The sequence below is a fragment of the Acanthochromis polyacanthus genome, chromosome 9 (genome assembly GCF_021347895.1).
Source record: "Acanthochromis polyacanthus isolate Apoly-LR-REF ecotype Palm Island chromosome 9, KAUST_Apoly_ChrSc, whole genome shotgun sequence".
NCBI classification, from domain to species: Eukaryota; Metazoa; Chordata; class Actinopteri; family Pomacentridae; genus Acanthochromis; species Acanthochromis polyacanthus.
In genome coordinates, this window is record NC_067121.1 from 30,413,390 (window position 1) to 30,441,186 (window position 27,797).

The 27,797-nt window shown below is 40.0% G+C and overlaps 2 protein-coding genes across 9 annotated transcripts; one reads left to right on the plus strand and one right to left on the minus strand.

Moving 5' to 3' along the window:
• Window positions 1–1,316: 1,316 nt before the first annotated feature.
• Window positions 1,317–17,052, minus strand: gk5 (glycerol kinase 5). Of its 2 annotated transcripts, XM_022213783.2 has the most exons (17): window positions 16,933–17,052; window positions 16,347–16,666; window positions 16,129–16,222; window positions 15,608–15,683; window positions 15,352–15,445; window positions 14,546–14,677; window positions 12,182–12,257; window positions 11,781–11,842; window positions 11,624–11,697; window positions 9,934–9,994; window positions 9,355–9,481; window positions 9,169–9,273; window positions 7,313–7,407; window positions 6,865–6,968; window positions 6,702–6,761; window positions 4,968–5,101; window positions 1,317–3,682 (listed from the first exon to the last, which is right to left on the minus strand). In XM_022213783.2, the coding sequence occupies exons 2-17, from the start codon at window positions 16,470–16,472 to the stop codon at window positions 3,510–3,512; spliced, it is 1,593 nt and encodes a 530-aa protein (XP_022069475.1). In that variant the 5' UTR covers window positions 16,473–16,666; window positions 16,933–17,052; the 3' UTR covers window positions 1,317–3,509. The 2 variants fall into 2 exon arrangements, with proteins under 2 accessions (XP_022069475.1, XP_051809241.1); XM_051953281.1 differs by lacking the exons at window positions 9,934–9,994; window positions 11,624–11,697.
• LOC110964873 (nucleolin-like) lies at window positions 17,039–25,539 on the plus strand. 7 transcript variants are annotated; one of them, XM_022213731.2, is made up of 16 exons: window positions 17,039–17,190; window positions 17,927–17,966; window positions 18,084–18,173; window positions 18,247–18,381; window positions 18,691–18,810; window positions 18,890–19,000; window positions 20,796–20,867; window positions 20,959–21,088; window positions 21,193–21,350; window positions 21,586–21,712; window positions 21,831–21,991; window positions 22,093–22,222; window positions 22,314–22,444; window positions 22,535–22,661; window positions 22,763–23,010; window positions 24,925–25,539. In XM_022213731.2, the coding sequence occupies exons 1-16, from the start codon at window positions 17,176–17,178 to the stop codon at window positions 24,987–24,989; spliced, it is 1,860 nt and encodes a 619-aa protein (XP_022069423.2). In that variant the 5' UTR covers window positions 17,039–17,175; the 3' UTR covers window positions 24,990–25,539. The 7 variants fall into 7 exon arrangements, with proteins under 7 accessions (XP_022069423.2, XP_051809240.1, XP_022069447.2 ...); XM_051953280.1 differs by having other exon boundaries at window positions 18,694–18,810; XM_022213755.2 differs by having other exon boundaries at window positions 18,247–18,330.
• Window positions 25,540–27,797: the final 2,258 nt, after the last annotated feature.

Below are 27,797 nucleotides of genomic sequence, written 5' to 3' on the forward strand. Positions count from 1 at the left end.
GATCAGCATATTTGAAGACAGTGAGGATGCTATTTGTGACTGACTGGTTGAGCATAGATATTTGGGACGTTTGCCAATCCTTGTTGCTATGGCAATTCAGCACTAGATTGTGTGTGTTAGTGTGTGCGTGTGTGTGTGTGAAAGAGACAGGAAGGAAGAGAGAGAGAGAGAGAGAGAGAGAGAGAGAGAGAGGATACAGAGTACATGATTGTAAACAGATGTGTCAAAGTTAACAGAGATTAACACTTTTTTTTAGAAAACCCCACCAACAACTATGGAGTCAGGCAAAGGATAGCAACTTATTCTGGCATTATTAACTAACTCAGCTTCCATTTTCTTTATGCTCTGCCAGAGATGAGTGAAATTCACAGAGCTGACAGAGGAGTTAAATGTCTTGGCAGGAAAGAGAGGAGGAGGAGAATGAGGAAGGAGAGAGAGGCTGAAAGGGTCACAGGAAAGAAAAAAAAAGCCAAAAGCTTAACTTCCAACCCCCTGACACTCCAGCGAACAATCCCAGTGTGTCACACAGGGAAAGAGAGAGAGAGAATGGAAGAAGAGGGAGTTATATAATGACCCCTGATGTAGGGTTCAGCTTGCACTGGGGGAGGGGGACTGGAGTAGTGGTCGCACTGCATCCAGTTCCTGCTGTCACTTTGAATTTGTTGCAAGGCGGGGTCCCACCACAACTCATACAATGCAGCACCAGGCACAATGCCAGCACGCACACACATGCACTCATGCCCACTTCCCTGATTAGTGTGAGAGCTGATTCATGGGCTAGCCCTGTCCGTCTCACACACATTCAAGATCCACTGCAAAACCAAGCAGCGAAGGAATCACGTTTGAAAGCTGAGATTGAAAAGAAGAGGGATGGGTGGGTGTTGGATTCGTGCAGAAAGGACACACTTGTATGGATCTTGTGTGTGACGTACGCAGAACTCACTACTTCTGCTCTTCCTCGGAGAGAACAGACACACACAATCCTCCCATTGTTTAGGAAAACCCCCTTTCGTGCACTCAATTAGTGCCCCCTTCACCATACCAGCACCATGAGCAGGAATACACACCCCATTTGTTCTCAGTCACTCCATCCGCAAGCTGCCATAGCAACCCTCACAGCGAGGTTGGTCACATCAATGGGACTCAATCCCTTCGACTCATCTCGTAGCCCTCGTGCCTCTGACGATTCCTAAAGTGACAGCGTCCCTGTGCCCCCCCGAGCCCATGTTTAGGTGAATACTTTGGTCTGGCATCTGCTCACTCATCGAGCCGCTGACACCTGAGTAGCTGAGAAAGAAAACACCGCAACCAGCAGCTGAGAGATCACGTTTTTAATACTAAAACCCTCCAAGACATACAAAATACTCCGTTTTTAGGCAGTTTATGACTACACAAGTGTGTTATTTGTTATTTCCCAGCAGTTTGGGATGACATGAGCCATTCAAGAAGTGAATGAAGTAAAAAAAGTGTTAGAAACATCTCACACGTTGACCTGGAATGGTGTCTGAATCTGAGGCGTTAGTTTCGGCATTATGCATAGTATCACTTCACATGATGTTTAGCTGGTTTACTACAATTGTATAGTATGAACCCTCGTGTTGTTCTGCGGGTCAAAATTGACCCGTTTCAAAGTTTGAAAATGTGAAAAAAATATATTTCCACAATGAAACTTCTGATGTCCACATTTTCAACAGTTTTGGGAAATCTTTGAACATTTTTTAGTGGAAAAAAAGTTTAATATATTTCTTAAGAATATTCACACAAAAAACAACCAAAATCTAACAAATTTCGCTGGATTTTGGTTGATTTTTATGTAAATCTTCTTAAGAGAATATGACAAGTTTTACTGATATATATGTAATCACTTTAGATATTTTTAGGATGTTTTTTGGAAGAGTTTTACTCATTTTTTTGAAAATATTTATTAGAATTTTCTTGCCAAATTTGGGGGATTTTTTTTAAAATGAAAAGTTTTAAGGAATTATTGGAATTTTCTTCTTGAAGGTTTTGCAAATTTTCAGAAATTTGGCAAATTTTTTTTTTGCTGAATTTTTGGATTTTTTTTCAGACGAGGAAACAATATTTTTGGTGCCCGTAAATGAGGACAACAGGAGGGTTAAGAAAGGCAACAATACCCATCAAACATGACAAGTCGCAAAGAAGATCCATAGTTTACATTTCTGCAGTAATTTCGGTCACATCAGTGCATTTAATCACAACATAAACAGAATCTTGAACAAGTTCATCACATGACATCAAATTGGCTCCACCTTCAGCAGCTACACAACATTGACTCACAAGGAAATGAACTCAACACAAATCTCTGCATGCCCTATTTCTGTTTAGGGTGAATATTTGAATCCCTGACTGTGATATCATCAAAACCTGTACAGCAAAATGAGTTCTGTTCCAGTCACATTTAAAACTTTTTCCACTTCAATGAGACACAACCGGTTAGTTATGAGACAAACCTGAGGCAGAGAGAAGAAGAAAAAATAACATTCAAACACAGAAATCCAGTGGAATCCCCCACACTCAGGGAAAACATAGTGAGATTTTGGTGCGGTCACATTTATCAACATTATCTCATGACTAGAAAACACGCAGAATTAAAGGTTACAAAAATGAAGTCGCTCCAGATTTCCAAAAAGGCATCACTAGTGTTCTTGAGAGGTCAGTATTTTCTTGAAATGGCAACATGAAAAAAACCATCATTAATCAAGAAGAAGCAGCTACATATAAAAGAATGACATTGCAAAAATACTAAATGCTCTGTATGAAATGTGTTCAAACTGTGTCCCCTGTGGAGGCCTGAAGGGTCCCGAGGAGTCACGAACAGACGCGTCGATTTTCCCGTTGTTCCCACTTTTTCATTCTCACAGACGTTGATATGTGAATCTGGTATAAGTGATTTTTAGTCTGCGGTTTCTGATTAATATTTGGCAGCGGTTGCTATGGTGAGCTCATAAAGCCAGTCATCAGCGCCCCCATGTGGGAAAATGTAAAATAATATTACAGCTTGGAAAAAATACTGAAATATGAAATAGCACCAGTGACTTTAGACGCGGAATGAATGAAATGCACTCCTGGTCAGGCCGCTATGGTGGGAAGACGTACAGTCACTTCTGTAACGTGGCTGCTGCTGGCTCTTTGGAAAGTGTTTTTACCCACAATCCTGCTTTCAGCCGCAGTCATCAGTGCTGTACCATTACGTCAGTGCACCTTCAGTTGTGTTTCCTGCTTTATGTATGAAAAAACATGTTGTTGTTCCCCCTAGAAAATCTGCACACCAGCACCTCCATCATCACTAAAAGCTTCATACCACGGCTTTAGAGTAAGCGGTTCAGGATGTGGTTCAGAAAACACATTAACTGTTAAATTCATTTCACCGTCACAGCTGATGGTCGTCATTTCTTCGAGCAGTAATTGAATTTAAAATCAGCTTTCACACGTTCCCAAACATCACTTCTATCTTTTCATTCGGTCAAACCCCGTGTGCGGATCCAGTGTCAAGGCTGCTTGTACCAATTCATGGAGCGACGCAGAGCCCGTTCCCAGCTCTGGAGGACGGGGATGTACTCCCGACTTGTGCTGCCGGCGCCCTCCTTGGCTGCACCCCGGGGCAAGAACATTGTGTCGGTGCTCTGCAGCTTTTTCAGCTCTTCCCGGCTCCTCCAGAATCCTGCGGTGACAGCAGAAGACAGATTGAGACTTTAAAAGACGCACAACATGCGCAACACTGGCAGAAATAAAAAAAAAAAAAGAGGAGAATTTGGCAGAGTGAATGGCACACTGTGAAACGATTTAATTATCTCCACGACTGTTCAGTGATCTGCAAAGAAACCAGGTTCCTCAGACACATGATTCACTTTATCATCCAGTCATCAGCACCACCTGGTTCACGCCTGTTACACAACAACACGATCAAATCCGTCGTTTTAGTCTGATTTGACTTAGCACTGACTAATGTATAACAATCTAATTACATAATGTGAATAATTAAACGGAAAACAGGTTATATAACAAACAGCAGCACTTCGTTTTGTTTCTTCTGGCAGAGTCGGCGAGTGTAAAAATAGGACTTTTGATCAAAACTTTTCAAATGAAACTTTGTCATGAGCTGTTGTGTTGCAATATTTTTAGAGAAACACTACAGTGAAAGAACAGAGGAACGCTGTCTGAGCTGCTTTCATCTCCATATTTTGTAGTTTGTGCTGAGCAGCATTTCTGAGACGTCTCAGCTTCACTCAGCAGGCTGAGTACAAAAAGTGCCACTCACAAAACAGTAGCTCTTATGCTTAACCCTCCTGTTGTCCTCATTTACAGGCACCAAAAAATATTGTTTCCCCGTCTGAAAAAAATCCAAAAAATTCTGCAAAAAAAATTCCCAAAATTTCTGAAAAATTGTAAAACCTTCAGGAAGAAAATTCCAATAATTCCTTAAAAGTTTTATTTAAAAAAATATCCAAATATAAAATACAATATAAAAAAATATTTTCAAAATAATATAATTTTTTTTTAAATCCCCAAAATTTGGAAAGAAAACTCTTGCAAATATTTTCAAAAAAGGAGTAAAAATCTTTCCAAAAAAATCCTAAAAATATCTAAAGTGATTACATATATATCAATAAAACTTCTATTTTCTTTAAGAACATTCACAAAAAAAAAAATCAACCAAAATCCAGCGAATTTCGCTGGATTTTGGTTGATTTTTTTTGTGAATGTTCGCATTTTTGAACATTTCTTTTTTTCCACCAAAATATGACCAAAGATTTCCCAAAAATGTTGAAAAGGTGGACATCAGAAGTTTCACTGTGAAAATATATATATTTTTCCACATTTTCAAACTAAGACAGCACAACACGAGGGTTAAAAAAAGCATTTCACCTGCACTAACTACTGTCCTCTCAAAGCTAAAAAACAAACATTTATATATATTCTTTATGTGCGAGTGTGTTTTTGCGTACCAACTCCAAGTCCGGCGACAAAAGCGGCCCCCAAACACGACATCTCGTTGTGCTGGGGCCTGGACACCTTTCTGCCGAACAGGTCCGCAGTCAGCTGCAGGACGAAGTCGTTGGAGGAAACTCCCCCGTCAACCCTGAACCGGAGAGGAAGAGAGCACTCAATTACACCTCGACTCAATTTACTGTAACCGTATCGGAGAAACACACGCCTGTAATGCACTGCTAATAAAACAACCGGACTGCATTACTACTAAAAGCAGGATACACAAGAGCCCAGTCTGCTACGCCCAGTTTGCTGGACACGATCCAGATCACATATGAACACGAGATATGAAAAGACGCCTCTCCTATTCCTGTTACAGTCTGACATAATCACCTGATCGCTGTTGTTTGGGTGGACTGCGGTCACTATGCAGAACTGTTAGAAGGATTTCCATTCACGTTTGCTACCATTCCCTTCATCTGCTGCGTTTTAATGGCACCAACTGGTTATATCAAGGCACTTAACTTCTAATATTTGACCGGCTGAATATCACCGAGCATCTACTGACATTAGCTTCATGGATTTGGCTGCAGAGTCAAACACCGCAGCGCCACTGTGGCCGCGGCTTGGTTTGAAGCCAAATGAAAATGGAGAGCAAATAACTTAGTGGAGACAATTTGCAGCAAATAGGTTGCAGTCAGGAGCATTAATAAAACTAATAGAGGCATAAAATGAACAGAAGAAGACTATTAATATCTACCTCCCTGCCATGATGCACCTACTTTTCCAATCGTTTGCTACTAAGTTGTGTTTTTGTCTTTTTCTTTCTGTAGATTTTTTTTTGACTTTGAATATTATGATTATTATTTTTGTTGTCTTTCTTGTTTTGTTTTTTTTTTTGCATGTGACCTCATTTGGATCTGGGAGAGTTTCAGGGGAGAAGAATAAGATTTTAAAAAGGGGTGGTTCAGAAAAAAAAACAAATCAATGTGAAAAAGATACAAAGCTGAATTCGTTATGAACACAAAAAAAGACTGAGATTTTTATGGAAAAACAAACGTTCTGTTTTGTTCTGTTTTTGGAGAAAAAACAACAACCTGTGGCAAAGTGATTTCCATTCAGTATGCTTTCTTGCATTTTTTTATAGTTTTTATTTATATGTCAGTTGGTTTTTATTTTGTTTTTGTTCTTCATTTAAAGTAAACTTGAAAGTTCACTTTTTCTTTTTCTAGATTTGTATATACCCGGCTTTGCAAAAGTTCTGTTACACTTGTTGAGACATTCACGAAAATGAACACAAAGATTTTTCGGTGCAATAAGATAAAACTTTTGGCTGGCCACATTTCTGATTAATATTATCATTAACACATATATTGAAATATTTGGAAAATGAAAAATTATCTTATGGCACCAAAAAATTTTGTGTTCATTTTGCTTGCATTTTGCAAGTGTAACAGAACTTTTCCAAAGCCCGGTATATATTTATCCCTATTTCTTTATGACGTCACCGTTACACTGCCTGCTCTACATGCCTTTTTAATTGCCCCCTGGGAAAAAATAAAGTTTTCTGAATCGGAATCAAACCAATATTTGTAATAAATAATACATATAATTAATCGTCAACTAAAATTTCATGATTGTGACAGTTCTAGTCTCTTCTGGTCAGACATAAAACAAATGTCCATGAGTCTCTATGACATGTACAGAACATCTACATTACTAGAATCAGAGTGGATGAGGAAAAACTGTACCTGATCTTTGTGATGGGAATGCGGGTCTCTCTTAGCATCGTCTCGTAGAGCTGCTTGTTTCTGGAAAGAATAAGAGCACAAGGAATGAGCATCAAGCAGCATGAAAGACAATGAATAATAGTGAAGACATTTGTACAGAAACCATCTCTTGAAAATGAGTCACCTGAAGGCGACAGACTCCAGAATGGCACGGACCAGATGGCTTTTAGTGGTGGAAGGTTTGAGGCCCATGAGGGAAGCACAAGCTTTGGGATCATTCAAAGGAGCCTTGGAAAAAAAAAAAAAAAAAAACAGATCCTTGTATCTTTTGCATAGTCAGCAAGGGTGTAGTAGGTTTACTGTTCTGCACAGTTACAGCAATAAATCTTGATTACTGAAGCATAACAAAACTGATTTTGTTATCAGATCTTTGCATTTAAACCATAAACATTCGTGACAAACACTTACAAGCGCCAGTTCACAATGGAAGGCAGAGAAAAAAAAAGAGACAACCACGTTACACAGACAGAAATGGAAATCAATGCACATGCCCAACAGCAAACAGACGTCATTCTGAGTAAATACATAATACAGACTGTGTGTTAAAATAAAAGCATAATGTATTCATTTACCTGCAGGCCGCTGAAGGAAGGGACAAAACAAACTCCGTCTGAGTCACTGACACTGTAAGCCATATCACTGGTCTCTGTGACATCAGAGAAGAGCTCTGCAACAACACACACCGGTGTCACGCGCTGAATCTGTCAGCCACCGTCTTATTTATTGTAAAGAAGTCGATGACTTCAACAAGGATAACTGCAGATGATTCTAACGTTCTGTTTCTGTCCTCACTATCATTCTGCTATTTGGGGGGGAAATGCTTTGGCTTGTTTGTATTTCTAAGCAAAGATTTGGTTAGGGGTCAAAATAGTGACACGCGGAACTGTTTAGATGGAAAATTTGCATATTTGTCTTTAGATTCTGTCTTACTGCACGATCCAGACCCTCTGCAAGACCTAAGATTTTCAGTGTGGTAGGTTACTGGATTTGGTCGTTGTTTCCAGAGAAAGCAGTATTATGCAGGTAGCGGAAAGCAAGAACAAAGCCGCAGCAAATGGCAGAATTATTTCTGCATCCTACATCTGGTGAGTCAGACTAGCCAAAAACAGACTGGATTGGAACTGAACTATGGGCTGTCAGCGAGAACCAGAAGCCGGTCTTTTCTAAAATGTGCTTGTATAACATTGTATGTTGCTGGTATGTATTAGCATAAGTAGATGCTCAAGGATCTGTGTGGATGTATTGTGTATCTACCTAAAAGAATGAGGATTGACACCATTGTTTTAATTGAGATGTTTCAGTGTTCAAAGGGGGGAGTGGTGTGGGTTTGAACTGTAATGGGTCTTTCTCTCGTCTTTTGTCTCGTCTATATGTTGTGTGTGGCGGGAGAGTGTGGTCCTGTATTGGGGTCTGGTGGTGAGTGGGGGGTTGGAATTTAGAAGCTTTGCTTCATCCATCCCCTTTTCAAATCACTTATGTTAATTGTCTGATTTTGGTGGTGTTAGAAGCTGGTTTGAAATAAAAATGATCAATCAATCAATCAATCAATCAATCAAACAGGAATCAGGACAACATCATCGTCATGAGTGGATGTGAACGAAACCAGTGGATGCAAACGAGCAAAATGGAGAAGAACGGGTGACTGGAACAAAGAAGTAAGACCACCCAGTGTTAGTCTCACTTCATTGGCTCCCAGTTCATGTTAGAACTGATTTGAAGATACTCCTTTTAACATATAAAGCTGTAAATGGCACTGGGCCATCGTATTTAAAGGAGCTGGTAGTCCCATATGAACCATCAAGGTCCTTGTGCTCTCAGGGGACGGGTGTGCTGACTGCCCCAAAAGTGAAAAACAAGATGGTCGATGTGCACGCTTTTTATTTCAGTGCACCGTCTTTATGGAACGTTAGCTAAGCTAAAGACCCACTTGTTCTCTGTTGCATATGAATCCTAACTTGTGAGGTACTGTGTCTTCTTAGATATTGCTTTTATCAGTTTTACTGTTGTTATTGTGTCTTCTCAGCCTTTGTTTTTATCAGTTATCATTTTATTCTAATTTATCTGTAGCTTGCTCTGTAATGCACTTCGATTTGAAAGTGCTACATAAAACAGTTATTATTATTATTATTATTATAAGTGTGTCACCTGGGAGTCTGAAGAAAACTGGTTTTTAGTGTCAATGTGGACATCTGCTGAATTACAGCAGAAGCTCAAAGGCTCTACTTGGAAGAACAGATTTTATGCAGAGCTTTTGCAGAGTTGACATAAACTACCACCTAGCAGGCTTTGGATGTGTAACTGGTTCTGCAGTAAACAAAAACTTCAGTAGCTCTGTTGGCTAAAAAGTCCTATGTGTTGTTCTTATAGTGGCACAGAACCTGCCACAGTAAGAAATCCCCACAGCTGCTGCATCCACCTCATGGCTCACCCAGTCTCTGAGCCCATTTGATGGCGGTCCCTGTGTCTGCTGCGTTCCCCTCCGCCAGGTAGACCACCTCAGAGCCGATCTTCCACCCCACAATAGGATACAGACCTACAGCGAGAGGACGAGGGGTTGAAACGATCCTGTGTGGACAAATGTGGATATTTTCTGAAGCGTGTTTGACTCCTCTACCTGCTACAGACGTATGCGGTTTGCTCCCAGTGTTGATGTCCATGAAGGTGCCTGTTCCCATGGTGATCTTTACATCACCAACGTCGAAGCAGCACTCTCCAAACATGGCCGCCTGCTGGTCTGCCATCTACGGCAGATGGACGGAGGAAGACATTTGCATGCTGTGATAACAATGAATGCCAAACAACTCGACACTTAAACGTACAATGCTCAAAACGTCTCAAACCCACATTGTGTGTATAAAGGAAAAGCGAGAGTTTACATTAAACGGGGGCCAAAGTCTACACCCTATCCCAGTTTATAAATGTGTTTTATTGTTACCACACTGTTTTAATACATCCCATGAGTCTTATTGCTTTTCTTGTTCTGTCTTATCTGTGCGCATTTATGAGCAATATGTCGTTTCAGGCGATCGACGAGGTTATCGCGAGTAACATATTACCTGCTATAAACAACTCTGTTAATTGTCATTTTAATGACATAACGGAGTTGACATGCTGGCATCATAAAGTTAGAAGGTTGCAATGAATGTTCTTTATCAAAATCAGATTGTGTGATGCCAAGATTTTGATAACTCACCACTGACATAATGGGAATGGACACTCCAAAGATGGACGGGTCCGTGGAACCAAAGTCAAAGCTGTTGCGTCACAAAGGAGAAAATCAGACACAGTGATTCAGCCGCACAGTGTCTTTCCCTACTCTTATCTAAAAGTGAACTGCAAGCCGCAGAACAACGTAAAAAGCGTGCAATGCTTCACAGTTGCACTAAAATGGCACAGAAATGTTGAAATGATGTAAGAGTTTATCGTACGCAGTCACTGATAATAAGAACTAGTATTAATTATTACTTTCATACAATAATTTAGCTCTGTCATATACAGACATTTAATGCTATTATGTGTTTTTGAAATCACATTAAATACGATCATGTCCAGCTAAAACTGTTGGCACAGACTAAATGTTTTCAAAACACCTTAAAGCATAATTTTGGCGTTTCATTTATTTTGATTGAATGACTTCTGTACAAGGTGAGATCAAGAAGTTTTGCCCAAAAAAAGGCACAACATGTCCATTAAATGTGGCCAATATCTTCTTCGAAGTGGTCTTCCTGTACCCTAGCCGCGCTAGACAACCCACGGCAACGAATTTAATTCTCTGCCAGGGTGGGTCTAATTACCCTCCATAAGGCTCGAGGCTGGATTCTCCTAAAACTGGCCGGACCAATCACCATGAAGTGTAGAGTCAGAAGGCCGGCGTAACTAAGTGACGACAGAGGCGCGACGATTCTGACAGAAACAACCGGCGCACAATAAACAGTTATCTTTCGACTCGGCTTTGGCCACAGCCCTTAAAGATTTGAAGCTAAAATTCAACTTGAAAGATAAACAAAGGACGGCACTGAAGTGTTTCATTGAGAAGAAAGACGTATTTGGACTGATGCCGACGGGATATGGCAAATCCTTAATATACCAGTTGGCTCCGTGGCTTCGCTGGTTGGGAAGCTAATGGGACTTAGCCACAATCTGCCGGTGCTCTCGGAACTACGTCAGCCTATTCGTTACGTTGATTGGTTGTATACCTACCCAATTGCTGCAGAGGGATTTGATAGACAACCTTTCAGCCCGCCTCCCTCCCTGTCGAGCTTCCCTAGACCCTTGTGCCGTCAGAAACATGGGTCTAGCATGGCTAGGCTAGTCTTCCTGTGCAGTGATACCCTGCTCCCAGTGCTCCAGTCATATTTGGATCGCTCACTGGGAATGGGTCTACAGCTACAACTAAGAGACCTCACAACAGCCTTCGTTTCAAACACTGCAAGAGCACTGGGAGAGGGATATCGCTGCTCAAGAAGGTTAGTGTGAAGCCATTTTATATTGAAGACAGCTTTTACTTCTTATGGATGCAGTCTTGGAACTTCTTAATTGCACCTTGCATTCAATTACATTTCCCAGCCTTTCAATGCACATAAAATAAATGCTGCATGTGTGGACAGCATTTCCAGAAAAAGTCAGAGAAAAGTGCATACAATAAATACATTTTAATGACGCAAGAGTTAAATTGTTTTCCTGCCCTACTTTACTTCTATCATCTGGAATTAAAAATTTAAAAAAAACAATAAAAACCCGGCAAACTGTAGGACACCGTGAACAGTGCATCAGAGGTCAATGTGATAAAAATGAAATATTTTATATAGAAAGATTTTTATTGGCTAAAAGTCAGGAAGGAGATTCAAGTGTTTGTTGGCATTTGAAATGAATGATCGACTCACCCTGTATTTTCTACTTTGGGGAAAATAGACAGAGGCAGAGACACAAGAGAGGAGAGAAAGCCACTCCAACACATCTGTGAAACAAGTCGCATTACAGAGATATGAAAAAACACACACACAGACAAAAAACGGTGAACAAACATGATATACAACAGACCTGATAGGAGTCGAAAATCCCTGTTGCACTGGCATTAGAGTAATCTGTGGCATGGACCTGTCCTAAAATACAAAAGGCAAATAATAATGTATTAAAAGTCACTTTCTAAAAAGGTACAAAAAAACACCCTAAAAACCCAACTTGCACAAACTCCAGGTCACTTTTATTCCCCCCCAACACCCCCTCTCCCACAGAAGGGAGCTGAAACATTCCTGAGAAATTTCAGCCAATCAGTGATGCAACAGGATTGCAGAAACAAAGAACATTCTGTCTGGGACTTAATGTCCTGTTAGAGATTGTATGAAATGCATTTCAGTGGACAAATCATGTAGGACTGCACTATTTCAAACACACACTGTGCCCAGAGGGAGCTGGAGAAAAACAAACGATGCCAAACCCACCTTTTGTGAGTTTGAACAGCAGCCAGGTGTCTATTGTCCCAAAGCAGCAGTTGCCTTCATCTACTGCTTGACGAACCTGGAAGAAGAAAGAAACATGAGGAGGCTGAAAGAACAAGCCAGTGAGTGCTGCGGTCCATCTCACAATATGCTGCACCTGGATTTTATTTATGTTAAACTATTCATTAACCCTGTAAAAACCCACTGCTACAAAAATACAACATCAGCTCTATTTTTTTTCTTATTATTTTTTATTTTACATAGATTTGCTCATTTTGTTTCATATTTGGGTTTACAGGGTTAGGTCGATTATACATAAATAGATTGGTTGTTTCTACTATTATTTTTACGTAATTTAACAAAAAAGGTGCAAATGTGACATATCTCAGGCCTGAACACTGGATCTGAGCGATTTGAGACAAAGAACATTGAAAAATAAAAACAAAAACAACTTTTGTTTCGGCTAATATTACGACGGAATTTTTAAAAAAATGGGCAAAAGTGACGTATCTCAGCCTCGTAAACATTGAAAAATTAAGTCCTTGAAGAAAAAGAAAAACAAAAAAAGTTGATCATACACAAAAGATTGATGGTTTCTACTAATATTTCTACATAATTTAAAAAGAAATGTGGAACTCTGATGTATCTCAGGCCCAAAAACGCTGAAAATGAGGTCCTCATACGTCACATTTGGAAAGTTCTTTTTAACTTATGTGGAAATATTCATTGAAACAACTAATTTATTAATGTATAACCGACTTAAATCCTGTCAGCACATAAAGACAATGTCAGCCTTCTGCGGATGGAACAGTGGCTGTAAATTCACCAACTAATAAGCCAATCTCGTTCAAGCTGACAACTTTAAGAATCGGTGAATTCAATCAATGGATAATTTTAATTTTCTGGTCCTGCAACTTAAAGCTGCTGTCCGGAGTTTGAATCGCAGCGTCTCCCAAAACACCGGTGGTCCCACCCTCCCTCCCTCTGATTTCGCCCCTTTATTTGTGCACGCGCGCAGTACATGAGAGGAGTGCCCGGAGTGCTGCAGCATCTTGCCCGTTTTGCTGTTTTCCCCTCTTCTACATTTAGTACATTTAGTAAATAATAAAGGAATTACGTTAGAATGCTGTATTGAGTCTAACTTGTCCTAATACCAAAATAACATGAATCTGCTAGGACGAACGAGTAAAGTTTCAATATGTGATTACACTCGTGTATCCCTCTCGATGACGTTGTTTATCAAACTTAGTGCATTTACGAGTGTATATGTGTTACATTGTTTATTTATTTCTATCTAGAGTTCAGAATTGCATGACTCCTCTGACGAAGAGTATGTCCCAGACGCCCCAACATCTTCCTCCAGAGGTCGGGCATCTAAACGAAGCCGTCAGGCGGGCTATGGAGGCCGTGGTCGGGGAGCGAGGCGAGCACCCCGAGCCAAAAAACGTCCTGCAGTCTCTTGGCCTGACGAGCCGTGGGATTGGTAACTTTTCTGGAAGTTGCTGATCCCTGATGCTCTCTCCTCCACAAGCAAAACAAATGTGCGCGCGGTTGCATAGTGCGTAGCTCGCCCACCTCTGCATGGGCTTGCTTGCTGTGCGCGTAACCGTTGATTGACAGCATGACAAAGCTGAAGCTCGAACTTGATTGGTCGGCAGCGACCGGCGCTTTTTGGAATAACATGGGGGTCTATGAGAGGAAGGCGGGGCTCAGGAATAAATTTTCATATCGCGTTATACTAACTTTATATTATAGTATCGAACTAGACTAACACATTTAAGCTTTGTTAAAAAATGATACATAAATTGAAAACAAACGGAAACTCCGGACAGCAGCTTTAACAAAGCTTTCAGCAAACACGATGAACAATCATCACTGCTGATTTTTCTGCAACGTTATGTTTTAGATTAACTGTGAAATCTCTGAAAGTACACTACATAACTTCTGGTAGCAGTGACATAACTTTATTTGCGGCTTTCGCTTTTCAGAGCTCTCTATTCCAGGATTCATTGTGCCTCTGCCAAGAAGAGCGCCTGCAGGGAGTTTTCAGCGCTGATTGTTTGCCTGTCAGTGGGATTTTAGACAAATTAACAGGCAGATTTCAAAAAACCTTGTGGAGATGTGAGACATGGGCAAAAGAATTAGGTCTTACTTTCTGGTATTGCATGACAGAGCACTGAGCAGATAGCACATTCCTTTCTAGTGTAGTTTTTTTGGCATCAGTCACAACTATTTGAGCGGCACTTTAAACTAGCAAACACTGTTTACTGCATTTATCAAGCAGGTCAATGTGCATCACAGTAGCCCTAGATCTAAGTTCAGATCAGCTAACTGGGTTAAATATGACTAATGAACACATCCACACACCTGCTTGTAGTGTGTGAGGGCCCAGACGAGGCGAAAGGTGACGTGCTGAGTGGAGAAGACGATGAGACTCGCTGCGAGGGATCGCTTCTGTCTGGTCAGGAAGTAGACCATCTTCATGACGCCGTGGATTGCCTAAGATATTTGACAAAAAACAACAAACCACAATGAATGAAGGGACAGTATACCCAGCACTGGTCCAAGAAATACTCAAAGGCTGTATCAGAGTAATTCAGGAGTTTAAGTACAGAGTGTCTTAAAAAAACTGACATCATTTCATCATCTAATAATTTGTTTAAAATTTGTTTGCTCAACAAAAGTGAGATGGATCGGACGTGCTAATGAAGGAGACAATTTGCTATTGAAACGGCCCCCATGCTCACCTGACCTAACACCGTACAATTTCTTTCTGTGTGGTTACGTGAAAGCCCTGGTCTATATCCCACCACTTCCCACATGTGGTGAAGAACTCAAGAAGAGAATCACTGAGGCTCTGGAGAGTGTCACACATGACATGCTGCAGAGAGCGTGGCAGGAATTCCACTACAGACTTGACATTGAACATTTGTAATAACTTTGGAACATTCTAAAATTACCATCCCCCAGAATTTTCCATTTGAAATTTGAGGAATAAGATATTTTATGTCCGAAATAAATCCTACTAATTATCATTCCTCTTGACCGTGTAGTCATTCCGATATGGACGTCTCAAATGATGTCATTTTTTGGGACACCCTGTGTTTTATCCTTCATTTGAGCTTTGAACCTTAATAAAATAAATGAAATGAAGTGATGCAAAGGAGCCTCACTTTCATGGTGCAGGATCTGTTCCAGGACTTCACCAGGTCTGCGGTCCTCTGATCCTGCCAGCTGATGAAGTTATGGAAAGGAACTCCAGTTTTCCTGTCGAAATGGAACGAGAAGAAGTGAAACAAAACAGAGAAGGAACCAGTGTGGAAAATGAATCACACAAAGGCGGTGTGCTAAATTGGTTCCCTACTAGCTCCCCCACCAAAGCAAGCAACTAATGCATGTAATTATTATGTTATTATTATTATTACCTACCTGTCCCATGTAGTGAAGGTACCTCGTTGAGTAGAAATGCCGAGAGCTTCTATCTGACGCATTTGTACACCTGCATCTATACAAGAACAAGCACGGAGATGTATGCAGGAATGTTATTTAAAGCCAGAATTGCAAATGGTTTCCAGTCTATGATGGACAAAACATCCTTTCACATTTCAGTTAATTGTAATTCTGTAAAACAACAACACAGGATACAGCCTCCAGACAAACAAACAAATAGCTTTTAAATAATTGAATATGCGTATGATTCACGAGCTGAGTGTTACTTTTTTGGACGACTGCCGTATCAAACCACAATTAATGTAAGTGCACCTAAAGAAATACAATCTGTCTTTTCTGCTGCATGTTCTGTCATGAAAACTGTGACGTTTGTTGGGGCGTTGCAATGTTTCATCACATTTGCATTTGTCAAAGGACGTGACTAATGTCACTAACACCCAGTATAATCCCTTAATACAGCTGTAGGGGGATGTGAAAACAGGAAGGGTGCACAGCTGTACCTTGCACTGCTCCCTTAACCACAGTGATAAACCCTTTCCACAGGTCATCTGGGTCCATCTCCACATGTCCCACCTCTGGATACAAGGGGACAACCTGGAGAGAAGCATTGACGGAAAAGCAAACACACTCTAAATGCAAACACTCACTGTAAATTATGCAAATGTTTGCTGTGGGTGAGAAATATAAAGCTAAAAGGGTAAAGATGAGGGGGCGGTACCTTGGTGATGCATGATCCCCGGATTTTTGCCTCCTTGTCATAGACATGACATTTAATTGACGTTGTACCAACGTCCACTGACAAGATGAAGCTTTCCTTCTTAAAACCATTCCGCTGACTCCCCATCGTAGCCGTATTTCTCCTCTCCTTCTTCAAATCGGTCCCACTTCCTCCATGATCAGCTCATGCTGCTGTTTTTGATAGGCTGAGGGGATGGCGTGACCCGATAATCACTTATCTGCTGCCTGCTCCGACTGAGCTGTCGCGTCGGGGCTGTAACTTGAACTTCGGACTGAGGTTGCCTCAAAGTTCACTTCAACCTGTTAGAGTCAACACGGAGCAACAGCCGAACAATCGCCCACACAGTGTGGACAACATATCGAAGTTCAGTATTTGTGAGAGACATAAATACACACTTGAAATTAGTGCGGAGTCAAAATATGAAGCTGAACTAGGAGTTGACCAACCCAATTGAAGCTAATTAGCTACATGGCTACCTTTCAGAAAAATACATTTGAGCGGTTGTAGCTTGGGAAAAAACACTACTTTTCTGGCAAAACATTATACATTAATACCAAATATTTACCCGGTGTGTGATCGTGAGAGATCGTGCTGTTCTGAGGAGGGGAGTTCCGTAAGCTGTAGTCGTTAAATCGCGTAAACATACCAGAAGCTTTTTCTCCTTGCGGGCATCCGTACGTAGTAGACCAAACGCATGCGCAGTCCGCGGTTTTGCTCATGTGGATGTTTTTAGCAGATCACACGTGTGTCCACCGGCTACCTTGTTTCTGGTTCCAGCCTGTGTTTGTGTGGTGTTTTAATACACAGCATGGCAAAAACCGACGTAAGAATTACGTTAAGTTGCATTTATATTATCCAGGCTTCAGTTTATTAGTTTAAGCTTACTGTTATTTAATGCTACATGCTACAAACTCAATAGCTAACAGTTTGTTAGCTAGCGAATGAAAAACAGCGTTCTTCCACTGACAAGCACTGTTTTAAGTTGTTAATGCATAACTGTGCAACCTGTTGGTTTGGTTTACTTGGGTGCTTCATCACGAAAACGCTGTTTAATTTCACCCAAAGTAAGACTGAGTCATTAGCTGACTCAACTATTAGTAAAGTGTCAAAGGATATTAATTTTGAAAGTCAGTTAATAGTCTCAGTAGTCTACCAAGGCAAAATACCAGAACCTGTGCTAGTCAAACCTGTTCAGTGTGAGAATTTGCTGCTTTCATTTTGCTTTCCATTTTTTGTCAAAGCTCCATTGCATTAACGAAGTGTCAATACCATTATATTTATTGTTAATAACTGTATTTATTTCTATTATCACAATCTGCACACTTGGTTCACTTTAAGCGTTCTCTTTTGCACATATCTATAGCTGCACATAGTAGTTGTGCACTCATTTTAATATGTCAGTATTTGGATAGCGGTAAATGCTAATGTGCGGAAAATATAAAGAAGAATAACAGATTTTCTTTTTTTTGGAAAAGCCAGATACATTTGTAACTGACAAACAAGCAATTTCATACAATCACAATGTTACAAATGTGTTTTTGTTCTAATCTTTATTTCAGGCAACAAAACGTAGTAAAAGACAAAGCAAAGTTGTCAAAGGTAAAGGGGAGGACAGCGCTAACACAGTCAAGTCATTTCTTCTAAACAACATGAAATTTGCAGTAAATATGACTGTTTCTGTTGAGTAATGACAATGAATCACTCAATCAATGTTAGTTTCAGAAGGGCAGAATGAGGCCAAGGAGGACAACCCCACTGAGAGGACAGGAGTGGAGGTACAACAGGAGGAGGACCAAGATGAACAAGGTACTGATCACGCATAACACATGATGTCTGACTGAAATTCTGAGTTGTGCGAATAAAGAAAATATCTTTTTAGATTCTCAGATGAACATAGAGGTAAAAGGAAACACCCCAACAGTAACTGTGTCCTGGGATGAGAAGAAGAAAGAGGAAGGAGAAGGTGATGACACAGAACAGATGACCGATGCAAATGATCAGATGACTGGAAGTGGTACAGACTTTTATTACTCTGTATGACATGAATTATTATTCCTCCTCTGAGATGTATGTGTCAGTGAAGTTCCATTCATTATCTGAGTCTTATTGTATGAAACCTAAAAAATGGCACTTCATGTCTATAACAAGATCTGTCAGTTGCAAGACATATTTCAATTTTAGACTTGAACTCCATTTAATTCTACAAATGAAAAACTCCATCTTCACCGGAAGCCACAGAAATTTGTAGGGAACACATTCACATCAGTTTTGTCGTGTCTTCAAGTGATAGCAGGGCTGTGTTTTTTGTTTGTTTTTTTACCAGAAGAACAGTCCCAGATCATCTCTTCGGCTGATGCTGCTGTCTGTCCCACTGAGGAAGCTCCAAGCCACATTGCAGAGACAGAAGTGGATCAAGAGATGGAGGAATGTGGAGTAAAACTGGGTATGACACCTAAACACCACCATATAAAGGTGTCTGAGTTAAATCCTGGACCATAGCAGTAACAGTGCTTCCTCTTTAGAATCTCAAATGGAAACCGCTCCTCAAGAAAATGAAAGTACGCCTGCCGTAACCCGTAAGAGGAGGAAGAACAAGACTGAGAAAGAAAATAATGAAAATAAAAAGACAGCAGGTACGCTCATTGTTATTAGTATTTGTATACAGTTTACATCTTGTACTTCTATTATCTTATTTTTCTTATTTATTTTAATTCTTGTTTTTTCTTGGCACTTCAGACACTTAAGACACTTCACACAAACTCTTTTAAACACTTTTAGAAACTTGCATTTTGTACTTTGTATTCTTTATTTCTATTTTACTACTAATCTCTGTGTAATTATGTCATTTATTGTTTATTGTAATCTGGCAAAATAATTTCCTCTGGGATGAATAAAATAGATTTTATCTTATCATAAGATAAAATGAAATCTACTTTATTCATCCTGGAGGAACATCAGAGAGTTAACATTTAGTCTTTGACAGAACTGTCTCAGGTAGAGGTTCGTTGTTTCTTTGTCTTTTGTTTACTTTTGCTCTTTGCCTTTCATAATTTAGTCATACTCACAAAATACTCTTAAATGCAGTCACCTTGTTTGTCTCAAAATGGATGTATGCAAAAACTGGGATGAATCTCTTAATGGGAGCACTATAACATCTCAGCCGAAGTTTGAAACTCTGAAAATGTCTAAAAAAATCACCAGTATCCATGTCCCTTCAAGCTAAAATTAATTAAAACCACCTAGTCTGAATACTTTAATGAAACCTCATCGAAACTGCTTGTAAACAAACTTTAGGTTTAGACAAGTAAAGGCCTGATCACGGTCTCTCTGTGTGGACTAACCAGACTTTTAAAGAGTGGGTGTCAGATGCACTCGCTGCTTCTTTAATACTGCAACAGGTGCTCGGCAGTTAACTGCGCCGGCTGTCTGATTGAACACAGATCAACACACAGGGCTCCCACGGATGTTTCTGAAATGCCATGACTGCACTTTCCACACAAGCGTGAACTAACCGTGACGTCACCCGTTGGTTTCAACGCCAAGAAAATGAAACCCGGATTTTGCTACTTCCTAGTTGCCATTTTGGATTTTTTTGGAGCCAGTGATGTAAAAAGCGTCGTCAAACAGGCTGGACTGGAGAGCAACTAGGGGCAGGACCAGTCTATGGGCGGGCCAGACTGAGAGCTGAAGACTCTCTTATCTCTTATCACTCGAGACAAGACTGTCTATCAAGTATAGCCACGCCCCCTGGCTCCGCCAACTTTAACGATTTATTTAAAATTCAGTATTGATTTATTTTGAGATCGGCCACCTGATCTCTCATTTTGACCATGAAAATTAACGGGGAAAAAAACTCTGAGCTGTAGAACATCAGTCTATCAAATTTTATTTTTTCCGGTGATGAATTGGGGTCTATGGAGCAAAAGCTTTTTGGAGCCAACCCTAGTGGACGGTGCGATATTTCAAGTTTTTGACACTTCCGGGTGGGCTTCATTTTTGGAGCCAGATGCTACGTCCATCTTTATATACAGTCTATGTTTCCACAGCTGGTTACAGACTGGACTGAAGCACCGTGTAAATGATTTTCCCTAAGGCTTGTCAAGCACTATGAAATAGCCTGTAACTGGAAGTTGTTACCGTCCCATCCCGACAGCAGAGAGTGGACGTAGTGCAGGATTTCAAGAATTTGGAATTTCTCACCACTGATGGAAAGCATGTAGCTACAAATGAAAGTAGCCCCAAAGTCCATCAGCTTCAGCAACCTCACAGATTTGGGGACACTTGAAGATAGATAGATAATTTATTAATCCCGAGGGAAATTCAAGAGACAAACAATTCCACAGTTTTTTAGCATCACAAAGTCCAAATCCTACACGCTGTTTTCATACTAGCTGTGCTGATGTGTATCCAATTTTCTCTCTCCTGCAGTAAAGGGGAAACGGAAGGCAGACCCTGCTGATGAGACTTCCCCATCAAAGAAAACAAAGCTTGTCAGTGATGGTATGAAGTCACATTACAGTGAAATGTTAAATTCATTGTCATGTACGATGTCTGATTTTCCTGTCGTCACACATTTTACTGCCTTATTCAGTTGCAGGTTTCCGTCTCTTTGTTGGCAACCTGAACACCTCGAAACCCTTTGCAGAACTCAAAGATTCATTAGCAAATTACCTCGTGACACAAAGTCTGCTGTTTGATGACATCCAGTTAGATCGGTCCAAGTGAGTGTGTTTGGATTTTCATGTTCGGTTCTTCATTAGATGCTGGGCTTTGTGAACACTGCTGCTATGCTAAATAACTCAAAAGTAGTTTTCTGCTCTTGTAGAAAACATGCTTTTGTAAATTTGGCCTCAGAGATGGATTTGACCAAAGCCTTGGCGTTAGATGGAGAGACAGTCTTTGATAGGCCGTTGAAAATGGCCAAAGCAAAGGACAAAAGTGAGGAGAAAGTGAAAGTGAAACCTCCTCCACTGGATAAAAAAGGTAACAGAACTGCTCGATCAATCAGTGACTTAAATTATGCTACTTGCCATTTGATATAGATGGAAGCGTAATGTCAATGCTTATAAAATCTAACACCAGGCCATTCATTATGGAGTTTAAAAAAACACATGTATTCCTAAATACTAGATTTATGATGTAATGATCTTGGAATACGAAACAATACAAAGACCAAGTAGATTCATGGAGATCAACAGTGTGTGTGCTGTTTTTTCAGCCAAAGATGCCAGGTGTTTGTTTCTGAAGAACTTGCCGTACAATGCAACAAAAAAAGACATTATGAAAATCTTCCGCAAGGCCATCGCCATCCGGTTTCCTGGTGGAGCTGAAGGCCCAAGCCATGGGTGAGAGTTTGAAAAACCTGCGATAAAGTTTGCTTTCTAACATACAGCGATGTCAAAGCTACATGTTTAATGAATATTTGCCATATATATTCAATTAAGTGTTCTTCATTTTCAACAGTATCGCCTTTGTGGAGTTTAAAAATAAAAAAATAGCTACAAAGGTGCGGGAGAGAAAACAAGGAGCTCGAATCCGAGGCCGGCTGTTGATAGTGGACTGTGTAGGAGAGAGAAATGTGTCAGAAGTCACCAAAGCTGATGCTGACAGCAAAAGCAAAAAAGGTAAATTACTGTCAGACGCTGGAATGATTCTGAAGTTATTAAATTTAATTTTTATTACGGGACTTCCCTGCATTGAAAAGCGTTTTCTTTCCTTCTCACAGCTGCACCTCCTCCAAGCAATACTCTGTTTGTGAGCAATTTGTCCTCCAATGTGAATGAAAAAAACCTAAAGAGCGTCTTTCAGAATGCAGTTAGTATCAGCATACCTGAACGCCAAAGCAAACCCAAGCGGTAGGCAAACCTACGCCGATTCATTTTACTTTTACGTGATGGAAGTATTTAAATGTTTTCAAGAACAAAACCCATCTGTTATTCTCTGCAGATTTGCATTTGTAGAGTTTGCAACTGTAGCAGATGCTGAAAAGGTGCTCAAGTCACCCAAAAAGATTAAAGTCGGCAAAAGAGAAGCCACAGTGCAGTTCTGTATGAAGGCAAAGGCAGACAAACCTGAAGGTATTTGTGAGTGTTCATGTACACACGGCTGCTTTCTTTGACCTGTTTGACATTTATTTTAATTTTTAAATCTTTAATTTTCCCTTGAAGTCCTTTCAAAAACACTGATTGTAATGGGCCTCGCTGAAAAGACGACAGCAGAGACACTCAGAGGCGCCTTTGAAGGATCCGTCGACGCAAGAGTCGCTGTAGATAAAGAGACGGGACTTTCAAAGAGGTGGGCAGCTTGAGGTTGTCTCTCCACTTCGCTAACTATCTAAACAGATTGCCATCTTTTTTTTCTTTACTTGCTGCTGTTTTATGTTACATCCTCATCAGGTTTGGCTTTGTGGAATTTGAGAGCGACGAAAATTGCAAAGCTGTCAAAGAAGCCATGGAGGACTGTGAGATCGATGGCAGCAAAGTGACCGTAGCTTATGCAAGAGCCAAGAGTGAAAAAGGTCGGCAAGGTGCCAGAGGAGGCTCGACGGGGCGTCCCAGTGGACAATCTGCAGCTCCGGGGGCTCCCAAAGAGGGACGTGGAGGCAAAGAAAAAAGCCTGAAAGGTGGAAAAAAGAGCAAAAAAGGTAACGCTGTACTTACTGCTAGAGAAGTTGGTAGTCACACATAACTATGTGAAACGTGAATTTGGTTTCTTAAGTGATGAACATATGGAGAATTTTCATCTGACCCTGCATTACCTGTCATGGTACGTGTCCGAGGCGTTGTTGGCTTGGTAGGTGTGCGACTAGACATTGCCACAATGCATGATTGACGATTGCTCCCGTCTACAAACACATAAACATGAATCAACATGGTGGCCTGTTTGGAAACTTACTCTTAATACGGAGACAGACACATCATCGAAATGTGTTTCTAAAAGCACGAGGTGAGAAATCAGACATGCACAGTCTGATCTCTTTTTTCATTGACAACCGTTTGTTTAAACTCTCACTCGAGTCACTGATTTAACTCTTAAAATCTCAGCTCTGTGTATCACAGTTGCAAAATTAGATTTTTATTATTTTTTTTCTATTAATCCCCTGTTGCCTTAAAATGGCTTAGATGTGAGTCTGCTTCCTCTAGATGAGGGGTGTCAAAATAATTTTAGTTCGGGGGCCACAGACAGCCCAGTTTGATCTTCAGTGGGCCAAACCAGTTAAATCACAGCATAATAACCTGTAAATAAGCAAAACTCCAAACATCTCCTTTGTTTTAGTGCAAAAAAATACATTCTGAAAATGTTCACATTGAAGGAATTATCTTTTTACTAAACTTTATGAAGAAACTGAAATGTCTTAATAAATGTAAGTTTAATTTTAGCAAAATTATTCCTCAGTTTATCATTTACACATTACAACTTACAGATTACAGATCTTATGAAGTGTCTCAAAGATACAAAGCATTTAGTCACAGAGGTATCCAAAACTGAATCGTATAGTATTTTACTTTATGATCTAAAAGTCAGACAAAGAAACGCATAAAACAACAAAAACAAACAAAATGCTTCGAAAATGAGACACAAAATAGCAAAAGCGGAAACAAGATGACAAAAAAAACGCAAAATGATACACAAAACAACGCATATAGCAAAACACAAAATGACAAAATAAAATCAAAAAGACAAGCGAGACAGACATGGAACACAAAACGACAAAAACGAGAAACAAAACAACAAAAACATGGGACAAACGACAAAATCAGTCAAAAAAAAAAGACAAAATATTCCAAAAATGAGACGCAAAGTGACAAAACAACAATAAGCAATCTGGCCTTTTACTTTGTGATGAAATCAACTTGTCATGGTTGAGAAATTATTGCAAATTTATAGTTTTACAAATTTACAATTTGCAGTTAATGTCTTCTCTGTAATTTTTACACTTTACAAAGTTGGACCGGATTGGAACCTCTGGAGGGCCGGTTTTGGCCTGCGGTCCGCATGTTTGACACTCCTACTGTAGACCATGTAGATCTATGAAGTCCATTTTCAAACACAGGATTGGTTTCTCAGCTTTGATACATATGAAACCTTGATAATATGTCCTCCTGCATATTAAAATCACCCTATGGAAATGTTACCAAGGTTTTAAAAACGTAATTTTAAGCAGAGGAGGTCTTTAAAAGTTTGTGTGTCTTTTCCCATGACGACGAGTTGCGCTGCATAACCCTGATTTGCATAATGTAGCTTAGTCTTCAACTTTATGCAAATGAGGTGGTCACCTCTCAAAACCCTCCACACCAGGGGTAATTAGGAAGCCTGAAAATGAAAACCCCTGTGGACATCAGCTCTATGAATACACGCCTGTCTTTTATCTCATTGCTTCTGTTTTATGTCCCAACTAGTAGTCAGTGCCAATACCTTTGTGGTGTCAGAGAATGGGCTTAATCTCAAAGTTCAGATTAGTACACGATAATGTGGAGTTTATGTTCCTGTTATTTCATTTTTACATGACTTTTGATGGTCATTATGAAAAATACATTTGAAAATGTCTTTCTTTCAGGTAAAGGACAGGGAGCTGCCACACCACAGGATGCTCCTAAAAAGGTGAAAAAGCGTAAAGAGTAACTTGTCCTGAGAAACCTTAAAAACTACAGTTGCGCCCGAAAGTATTCATACCCAGAACAACTTTAGCTTCTTATTGAATTGCTCAGATTCATCAGAACGGTTCTGGTGGTGATCCTGGGATTCTTCTGGGCCTTTTGCTCCACCATTCTCACCAGTTTCCTACCATGAGGTTGTAGCCTTTCCCCGTCTTGTGATCAGCCACAATGTGCAGCTCTTTCTCTCAGAGAATAATAATATTCTTATAAAGCTGTTTGATTTCAGCTTCAGGTGACAGGAATCATATTTGACCGCTGACCCACATCGGTGATAAAATGCTCTAGAACACAGTAGAAATGACCAAAATCACCTGATATGTGAAAGACGCTAGATTTTTTGGAAATTTGTGACATTTCATGAATACTTTGGGATGTGTCTTTATTTTTTTGTTACCAGGAAGAGACATAATTGAAACATTTCTAATGCAATCGTACCATATTTTGTGACTTGTTCATGCCGTTGCTGCGGGTGAAGAAAACCCTTTGGTCAAATAAAATTTTACTACAAATCTAAATGATCTGGGGCATGGCTGTGTAAGATGTCATGATGTAAACTAACTGAATGTGTGTTTGCGCTCTCATGTTTTTTGGGTGTGATTGAGTGTTTTGGTGTAAAACCTGCACCATGTAAGAATACATGAACAAGGTGTCCCAAAAAATTTGACATCATTTCGCAGGCGAATAATTTTGGCAGTTCTTTTTGAAATAGCCTTAAATTTTCACCGAATGCATAGAAACAGATCAAGATTTTATATTTAATGTTTTTTGTTTTGTTTTCCCGTTGAGCCATGCCGTTCACTCCCAAGAGAAGTCATTTTGCATCTTGGAAAATGCTGATGCTGATGATGATGGTCTACCAGATCCTTTAGCCCTGCATGAGCAGCCTTCCTCTTAGCATTTTTGGTACCAAGTCCAAATTTGTTTGCCAGTTGGTTAAGTTTTTCCACATTTTGCATTGAAGGCATGCTGCACAGTCTTGGGTGACTGTGTGAGCAGATTCCAAGATGTAGAATGATCTCTGTATGGGAGTGAACGGCATGGCTCAACCTGAAAACAGAACAAAAACAAAACATTAGATATAAAATCTTGAACTGTTTCTGTACATTCTGTGAAAATTTGAGGTTATTTCAACAAGAATTGCCAAAATTTTTGGCCTGCGATATGATGTCATATGTTTTGGGACACCCTGTATAATACCATACATTGTGCATTTAGCTGTAATTTAATCAATTTCCTAAATATATATGAAAACCTATGAAAGGACACTGAGTTATTTTCACTCTGCAGTTTGACAATGTGAAAAGCTGGCAAAGATTTGATGGAATTTTCTAATGCAAAGCTGCATTTATTTTAAAACCGAACAGCAGTTTTTGTGTGTTTTGTCGTAACAGTGTGACAAAGATGCAGAAGGTTAACCCAGGACTTGGTGAAATCTCAGCCAAGTCACAGACTGTTTCTTCTTTCTGCTGCTGACCTGCAATAACTCCAGTCTCCCAACTGAAACATGCCGTTCTGTCCAACCAATGGGCCGCTTATCATAAAACGTGGTTTTGCTGTCTGGAAAGACGCTGTAAAGATGTCAGGAAGTGGCCGTATTACTTTTTATCAGGAGAAGAAATAAGTTGCAAATACAGAGTTTTATGTCCATGCTGACGGAACAGGCATGTCTTTGTGAAGGGATTCTTGTAACCAGGGCGGCAACTAAGGTTGATCAGTGTTTCCTCAAGCCTAATGTCTTGAAGATATACAGTTTACTATCATGGAGGAGAAAAGAAACCAGAAAACATCCAAGATTCAGAAGCTCAAATAAAACAACTTAGACTCTTTTTTCTTAAAGAAACTCAGACTGATGCATAGATTATCAAGGAGTTGCAGTAGTTGGCAGATGATTGTTGCAGCTCCGTTGAATAAATTTGAAGTGTTTACAGTAATCAGGAAAGATTTTTTGGTAATATTGGCTGTATTATAGTACGGTGTCCTATGTTCACGTGTATATAGTAAATATGAAATCTGATCACCCCTTTGGAAGTTTCACTTTTTGGTTGGTTTTGTAACAGTGAATCTTGGCCATCTTGTTAAGCAAGAATTTAGAAAAAAGATTGGTCAAAATTAAGAACAGATGTCTCCAAGCTTATGTCAATTTACAATCTAAAATTTAAAATAGGTGATTGCATAAGTATTTGCCTCCTTTAACGTTTTTCTTTTAACCCACTGAGGGGTGAGAGAAACAGAGATCATCCGAGTGCTGACAAAGTGTCCCAAGTGATTGTAGTATAGAGATATCTGTAACTGAACGGTCCAGTCACTGTGAATCAGTTCTCCTGGCTTTAACTACTCCACGATGACAACAGAACAGTCCAAGCAGCTCTTTGAAAAAGTCACTAAACAGTCTACAAGAACATTTCCAAGTCACTGAAGATCCTTTCAAGTATAAATCTATCATTAGGAAATGGAGCAGATATGGCACATGAGTGTATCTGCTTTGAGCAATCCACCTTTAAAAACCAAGTGACCGTGCGAGTAAGAGAGGAAGGCCACCAAGACACCTATGAGAACTATGAACGGCTGAGATGGAAGAGACTGTACATACAACAACTGTTCTTCACAAGTAAAAGTTTTATGGGACAGTGACAAAGAGAAAACAGCTGTTGGAAAGGCCTGTGAGAGACTCTGAAGTCAACTAGACGAGGGCTTGACGAAGTGTAATCTAAGTCACAAATCAAAGGCCAGAGTCTTGGACTTGACCGTGTTCAAACGCTAAAGATCTTCAAAA